At 34.9% G+C, this 8,380-nt stretch overlaps 1 protein-coding gene across 1 annotated transcript; it reads right to left on the bottom strand.

The window, feature by feature from the left end:
- Positions 1–6,151: 6,151 nt before the first annotated feature.
- LOC120421209 (uncharacterized) lies at positions 6,152–7,326 on the bottom strand. Its single transcript, XM_039584411.2, has 2 exons — positions 6,882–7,326; positions 6,152–6,822 (listed from the first exon to the last, which is right to left on the bottom strand). Exons 1-2 carry the CDS (start codon positions 7,192–7,194, stop codon positions 6,479–6,481), a joined length of 657 nt encoding a protein of 218 aa, XP_039440345.1. The 5' UTR covers positions 7,195–7,326; the 3' UTR covers positions 6,152–6,478.
- Between the last annotated feature and the right edge of the window lie 1,054 nt (positions 7,327–8,380).

The raw sequence follows: 8,380 nt of genomic DNA, 5'->3' as shown, positions 1-8,380 counted from the left end.
TGCCTGCGCGAAAGTGTGGGAAATGCAAGGAATGTCCACGTGTTACGGTTTGATTGTTGAAGAATGGAGGAGGCAAACTTGGAATGAAGGCAGATAAAGTTTAAAACATGTCTGAACAAGGCTTGTATTGATTTGTTGTAACCTTCTGTTCTTATATTTTTGTTTTCGTGTTTTTTTCTGTTCTTCTATTTTTCTATTCTTCAGTTCTTCATTTCTTTCGATTTGATGTTTTTCTTTTCTTCTTTTCTTCTATGTTCTTTTTTCGATGTCCATGTTCTTCTGTTCTTCTGTTCTTCTGTTCTTCTGTTCTTCTGTTCTTCTGTTCTTCTCTTTTTCTGTGCTTCTGTTCTATTTTTTGTTATCTGTTGTTTTTTCCCTTTCTTGTCGGTTTCTTCTCTATGTTATAACTTATTTCCCACTTCATTTTTCATTTACATAATGAAGTTGTCTCTCTATTTTTATCACTGAGTGCTTGAAAGATGACTTTCATAATTTCTCCACTCCACAGCACAGCTTCAGTCTGTCTGTCTGCTCTTCGTCTGAAAGTGATACAATTCCGCCCATTTCTCCAATTTCACTTCCACATATCTCCGGCGAGTGTGTCTTCGTCCAACCCGCGCATCGTTTGACTCTTCCCCTTAGAGAAGTAGGTAATCACAATCAAACGGGCAAAACAAAAGCAAAAGTTCGAAAGGAGGAAAAAAACGTGAAGAAAACAAAGTAATTAAAAATTTAAAACCATATGCGATCGAAAGTGAAAACACAAATGAGCAACTGACACACACACACCCAGCCAGACATGTGAGGTTCACAATTAATTCATTTGTTTTTCACCAATTTCTCGCCAAGCCACGCCACTTCGTTTGTGCACAGGTGAGCAAAGTGTCATATTTCCCGCTCTCTGTTACGACGGAGGGGGGCGCTTTCTGCTTCGGTTGTAATCTGAGCAAGACCTGCGCTTTGAGACGTAATATTTTTGCTGATTTTCTTTCAAAGCAGGTTGGATTGCCACTTTTTTAATGTTTGCTTCCTGCACTATAAATTTCATTAATTAACTCATTTAACGCGATGGAGTTTGAGTTTGGGTTCTTTGGAGGATTTTAATATTTGTTGAGAGTGAAATTGATATGGTTTTGATGTTTTAGTTTGTGTAAGAGTTTGAGAATTTTGAATGAAATCTGTTAAAGCTAAGGTTAGTCTTATATATCTTAATTAAAGGAATGTTCTTCTAAGTTGTCTCTAATTTGGCAAATTTGAATTTTATAAAAAAGTGTTTCTTCTCAAAAAATCATACAAAAAAGCAAATAAAAAAATTAAAAATCAAAAATTAATTGAAAGAAATCTAATAATCTAATAATATTTATTTTCATTTGCATTAAAAAAAGCTTCTTTATTTTCAAATTAAATTTGATTCTCTTAGTTAGTTTTTTATTTCAGACCAAGATATCTTGCCTAAAAATTTCCTTGAAACTTTTAAGAGAAACAAAGAAATTTGAACCACAAAAATGGTGAATTTAAAAATTGTTACTAAGATTTATTTAGTTTTTAAATTTAAAACGAACAAATATTTTGCTTATTTATATGCGGATAAATTACTAAGGGACCATCCATAAACCACGTGGACACTTTAGGGGGGGGGGCGGGGGGTTGATACAAAAAAGATTACTTTTGTATGGAAATTGTCCACGATGGGGGGCGGGGGTTTAGATATCCAAAAAAGTGTCCACGTGGTTAATGGATGGCCCCTAACTTACAGAATGTTTTAAACGTAAACGTAGATTTTTATTTTAGTTTTTTGGGGCTATTCATCAACCATGTGGACACTTTTTTGAAATCTCCTTGCTATCCTGTGCAATTAAAATTACATGAAAAATTTCACAAAAATACGTATTTTTCTTATATTTCTAACATGCAGTTTTTTCTCGAAAAAAAATCTCAAGATCATTGTTTTTGCAATAGGGTTTCAAATGATCGGGATTTTTTTTTAAATTTCGGAAGCAATAACTCTTTTTTGAAAACACTCAAATTTTCACAAGACTACGTATTTTCGAAAAAATACTCAAAATTTCAGTTTTTACAATATGAGTATAAAATGATCAGGACTTTTTCATACATTTCGCAAGTAATTTTTTTTTTTAAATTCACAAAATTTTAAATACATTTCGAAAGTCATAACCTTATGTAAAAAACTGAAATTTTGAGTATTTTTCAAAAATACGTAGTTTTGTGAAAATTAATTAGTAGGTATTTTCAAAAATTTCTTTCAAAACATTCGAAATGTATGAAAAAATCCCGATCATTTGATACACATTATGAAAATATAAAAATATTCAAAAATATAAAAAATTAAATAACAAGCCATTGTCTCAACATTTGGATGCAACAAAGTTTTTTAAAGTGCATTTTACACCTTCCTATTTGTTTGCAATCATTTGTTTTCAAAATATCCAAGTATTGAAGAGATTTTTTGTTGGTTATTGAAATGGCATGAATTTTGTTATTACCGTCTGTCCGGGGTGTTTTGCCTTTCTTACTAAAGAAAGGTATAGGTTTTACTTTAAGCCAGGACGTCATTTCCATCTTCGTAAATATGTCGATTCAGCATGAATTTTTAATCGGAAAAATCGTCAAAAATTCACACTGCATCGATTTTCGACGCTCTATCGGTTCACCTTGACAGAACTCGTCTATCTCACACCCTCGAATTTTGAGAAAATAAATTCCGTGGAGGTCGAGTAATGTTCGTATGTGGTAAAATTTTGCAAAATTTTGTGTCGCGCCGTTCTCAGCTCCCATATATCCGATTTCGATTCTTCTAAATGCAGATGAAAGCTAGTGTGCTGAACCTGGGCGAGTTGCCGCGCAAATTTCGAAATATCCAAGTGTTTTTAGATGCGGCCAGACTTTTCAACAAAATACACAGTTTTCAAATGAAAATATGGTCAAATTTTTTCATTTTCATATCTTTTATTTATCTCAAAAATTGCATTTTTCGAGCCCTACAACCTTCAAAATTTTCATCCAGATTCATAATATGGTTCTGAAGTTAGAGCCGTTTGATTGACCTACCATAAAAAAAAATCCCTAAAAAAAGGTAAAAGCCCACCTGGTGACCTTCGCCAACATTTTTCATTTCTGATTTTATACGAAATTTCTTGCTACATTCATAGTACAGACCATGAGTGAGCATCTGAAACAAATTCGACATCGATCGGCAATCCCGATCAATTTTTAAGAACGATTTTCTTTTTGCCTTTCTTACTAAAGAAAGGTATAGGTTTTACTTTAAGGCAGGACGTCATTTCCATCTTCGTAAATATGTCGATTCAGCATCAATTTCAATCGGAAAAATCGTCAAAAAATCACACTGCATCGATTTTCGACGCTTCGTCGCTAAGTCGACAAGTTGTCAAGTTGAGCTTCGAATACTGGCTCGAGAATGCTGGCGCATATATTTTGGCTCGACTTATACTCATTTTGTAGTAACTTGTTTACCGATGTTTCCTTCAAAATTTAAGATATCGTAGCTTTTCGGTTTCTTTTGCCCTGTCCGTTGTTACATAACTGTCCAATGTTTATGCAAAAACCTATGTGATATAGGAAATTCATCCGGCTACAATCATTTTGTTTCCCGTGCGCTCCTAAAATCGCCTAAATGTAGACTTCATTTTTTCGTGATTTCGTAAGTTTATTTAACAGGGTTCATTGGATTCCAATAGGAGCTTTCTAAGCTTTTCATCGTTTATTTCGTTTTCAAAGTGTTCAATGCTGGCGACTCCAATGGCTTTCTTCCTAAGGTTCTCGCGATTGAGTGTGTAGTGGTGCGGTTGTTAAAAATAGCTTACTCTGAGTCTGTCACTTTCGTAGAAGCTGAATGGCTAGCTTCCCTGCACCGTGCGGCACACGCGGTTCACTTGAACCTCGGTTTTGCTTGTCTTGGTGCGCTGGTACGATGAACCAAAACACCAACACAGTCACACAAAAGGGCTCGTACCGAAACTAGAAAACCAAAACCGCGGTGTGCGTTGTTGGGAAGCTTGCTATGATCGCGTTTGTCATAATCGCTTGTTTGATTAGAAACGTACAAACATATTGTACGATTAAAAATATTCTTTTGGTGAAAATTGCGTTTTAAATTTCTTTTGGAAATTATATCATTAATAATACTCATAATATCATCATAATACTTTGCTTTCATCATAAGACTTTCTTTTGAGCTGACGTTATAAATGAACAAAGTCGATGTTATTCATTGAAAGAAGTTCTACCATTGTTATATTCTTTAGTAAGAAAGGCTCTTTCTCACCCAGGTGGGATTAAATCGGGTTTTTAATTAAAAAGAAACATTTTAAGAGCGAGTCCACGAACAGGGCATACCCCTTTGTATGGGACGTCGTTTGGACCTCACCAATCTGCCTGAAATTTTCAGGGGTTGCTTGTACATATAAAACTAGCATCTCGCCAAATATGAGCACTCTAGGTCAACGGGAAGTGGGGCAAATAGGGACGCAAAGTTTGAAGGTTCAAAAACGTCAAAAATCTTAAAAAGGCTATAACTTTGACTAAACTAAATTTAACTTCAAAATTCAAAATGCATCTGAAAGGGCTTAGAAAATGCAGCATAATTTTCAAACTTAAATAAAAAAGTGTTCCATCCTGATATCAACTCGGTTCAACCTGCAGCTTGTAGGGGACATCTGGGACTACCATCTGAGACTGAGAACGCTTTGGGTAAGGCAGTTTAACATATTAAATAGACACTTTTACTTTTAGTGAATTTTTTGGTTGTAAATTTTTGCTTGGGGGACCCCTTAGATCCCATTTTCTGGTGATAATTTTATCATATTCGTGTTTCTGAGACAATTTCACAATAGAAACATGCATACAAATGTTTATTTTCATCCATTTTTACCCTTTAAAAAATGAAAATTAAAAAAATTCTTCGATTCACATTTATTGAAAATCAAGTTCGTTTCCAAGGATACTAGATGACACCAGAAAAAAGCAGCTTCTTTTTTTTAAAGTAACTTTTCATGTTTAATAAATCTGGAAAAAAATCAAAAATATGTATAAATGATGAATAAATTATGTTGAAAGAATGCAAAATGGTTTTAGTTTGAACACTTTTTTTCAAAGAATTTTTCATGATTTTAATAAATTTTACAAATACATATTTAATTTTTTGGAAATAATTAATTCTTAAAAATTTGCTTGCGTTCAGACCGTAATATCATCAAACTTTTAAAGTGACTAATCTTTGATTACTGAAAATTTTTTTTCAATAATAATAATATTTAAAATACCGATTTGATGGCGTACATGAAATTTCGATAAACAACAACTTTTTTTCTCATTTCAAAAAAAATCATAAATTGTGTTCAAACTGCTGTCATTTCCCGTTATAGAACTTTAATCTGCCGAGAAACACGACGTTTTATGTTTAATTTCATGTACTTTTCGAATCTGCAAAACCCAGCGAGTTATTTTTTGCATTTTGAGATCTTCCATAAACCTCGTGACAACCTTAATTGTATGCAGCGTGGGTTTTTTCCAGACCCCCTCAAAAAGCCTTGTGGTATATGGATGATCCTCTAGAACAAAAGTTATTTTTTTAAACATTTAGATATCGCGAGTGGAGAAATGAGGTTTGATTAAAATGATAAAAACTAATTTTTCACAAAATTTAAACTTTATAAGGCTACTTCACAGCAACCAGCAATCCGAAGTCAAGAAATGATAATTGTAGAAAACGTTTTCAGCCTTTAAGTTAAAAAAGGGAGCTTTTCTCTCAAGAAAACTTTTTAAAAATGAAAAAAATAGAACACATTGCGAAATAATTTCCTTTAATTTTGTAGTTTAATTTGACAAAAAAATCCTAAAATCTTTTTTCTCAAAAAAAAATTGTTGCCAGATTTTGCACCACCGTTAACCCAAGTGCAAAAGAAATCGTTTTTAGTCCCCTCACAATTATCCACTTTCACAAATTATACAAATAAGATTTCATTCAGAAAACACTGTCTGTGCTATAGATTTTTTTTATCAGTTTACATCATTCTAAACAATTTGTCTCTTAGTTCGTTAGTTTGGAAGTTCAGGTATTAGAGAGTTAGCAAGGACTAGTTGTCATTTACTTAAAATAAAACTCATTTACTGTGTAGATATTGTTTAAAAACTATTTATTTGCACTTTTAACCATCTTTTACAAACAATTTATATAAATGCTTAACTAAGTAACACAATGACCGGATAATCCATCAAACTTTGAAGCAACTCGCCACAAACTTTGCCTTCTGTTCAACGCAGAAAATATCGCTCTCTTCATCGTCTAAAAAGCAAGCCATTTATCATATTTGCAACCAGTTCTTCCCCTCTTCTGCGCCACACTTTCCCCATAAAAGTCCATCTAACTTTGCTCAAACACAAACAACGCACACCCCCCTTTTTTGCATACGGAATACTCCCTCCTACTGTTCCCAGCTCAGCTGCCCGGCTCAAGATTAAGTTCACAACTGTCAATCACTGACCCCTGACGACACTGCTCTTGCTCCTCTCCTCCTCCTTGGTGCCGATTCTGCCAGTACCGAACCCACTCTTGCTCCTCCTCCCCATCGGTGGTAATCATCGTCGACGAACTTCTCGGAAACTCATCACTTTCGATTATTGTTTTAGCATCCCCCTTGGTTGGTGGTGGCGGTGGTTCCGGAGGGGGTGTGAATTCGATTTGTTGACCTTGTGGCATCGATTCCCCCCGGGGGTCGCTGGAAAGTCCAACTTTGTGAGGAAATTGGCCCGGAATCGTCGGTGGTAAAGTTTGATGAGTTTCTGCGGGGAAGAAAATCGGTTTATAAGAACACAATTTGTTAGCCGTTAACGAAACTTGCCCGCTTTCTTGGAGGGAAATTCTTGCTCGTTTCTGGTGGTGAACAGTCGTCCAAAGCTGAGGATTAGTTCGTCCAACATTTGATTTGAAGTCACTGGCTTGGGCGGTTGGTCCGAATTGTGTTCGCCAACCACCTCCGGCGGAACATCCCCCCTGACGGGATCCTCCAACAAGTACTTGTTCTTTTTGGCTTCCTCCTCGATAAATGTCTTCACTTCGTGCCGAAAGTAATCGTTTATGAGTCGCCACACCCCGGCACTGTACCCGATCACAATGCCCACGAAAAAGAAACTTCGCAACGCTATCAACAACATGTTTCTGCACTTTATTCACTTAACAAACTGTGTTCCTTAAAACTCATCCTCCCCATCCTCCCCAAAGTACGACATCAGCATTTCGTACGACTTCTTCATCTGTGGCCAGGCCACCGTCAGGAACATCACGATCGAGTTCGCCACCACAAACAGCTTCAGCATTTCCGAACCTGAAAGCAAAAAAACAAAACATGTTAATATCCCCGCACCCAACAAACCCTGTTCGGTTTCGCGTTACCTTGCGAGGAGCGCAAATATTCGGCAAAGCCCGAGTTCTGGTCCTCGTCGCCGGTGGCGTTGGTTTGAGCGGAAGTGTTGACGGCAGCGGCTGCCTCGTTACCGGCAGGGGCTTTCTTGAAGGATTTGCCCCGGGAGCCGCCGGCAGCGGGCGACTTTTTATTGCCACCGGAAGGCATGGTGGGGCATCCGATTGGTGGTTGTAGGTGGAAGAAGTAATCTTGGACACTGGAAGAAAGATGGGAGAAAAAAATAAAAACTAATGAAATTTAAAAAAAAGGTTTTTTTTAAATTTAACTCTATTATAGTAAACATTTGAATATTTAGAATTTTGAAAATATCAAATTTACATTCATGTATCATTTTGAAAATTCCGGATACGTTCTTAAGCTTAAAAGTATATCATATTTAAACCCAACTCTAGGAAACTTGCCCGAAAATAGTGTCTCAAATCGCCTTAAATTCGAAAGCGCTCGACTATTATTTAACAGTTTGAAAATTGATTTTTTTTAACGTGAAAAATCACTAAGACTATAGATAACTTTGAAATTTGAAATCAGTTTCATCTGTTCAGCAATAGAAACTAACAATTATTTGAAAAATTTAAGAAATTGAAAATTGAAAAAGCTTGTTTTTTATAATAAATAAATAAATAAATAATTAAAAAATAAAAATAATTGATATACAACATTAATTTCTTTTGCTTTAGTTTAGACCCAATATTTACAAGTTTAGAATTTAGAAGTATTTTTTTGTTAAATGTGTGATCAAAAAGGTATTTTTCATAATCGTTTAAAGTTTTCATTAAAATTATCCCTTTTTTAACATTTGAAGATATCTTTATACGATGAAATTTATCAGCGATAAACGACGAGTAAAATGATCAAATTTTAATATTTTGCAATATAAGTTTTAAACGAAACAAAAATGTACATATATTTTTTTCTAC

This window comes from Culex pipiens, chromosome 1 (assembly GCF_016801865.2).
Source record: "Culex pipiens pallens isolate TS chromosome 1, TS_CPP_V2, whole genome shotgun sequence".
Classification (NCBI taxonomy): Eukaryota; Metazoa; Arthropoda; class Insecta; order Diptera; family Culicidae; genus Culex; species Culex pipiens.
Note: the sequence above shows the minus strand (reverse complement) of the source record. Positions and strands in the feature narration are given on the sequence as shown.

Excerpts from the sequence above, each read along its gene's own strand:
- LOC120421209 (XM_039584411.2), bottom strand. The coding sequence starts at position 7,194 with ATGTTGTTGATAGCGTTGCGAAGTTTCTTTTTCGTGGGCATTGTGATC. Across the intron at positions 6,823-6,881 it reads ATTTCCCTCCAAGAAAGCGG|AAACTCATCAAACTTTACCA; the intron begins GCAAGTTTCGTT and ends TCTTCCCCGCAG.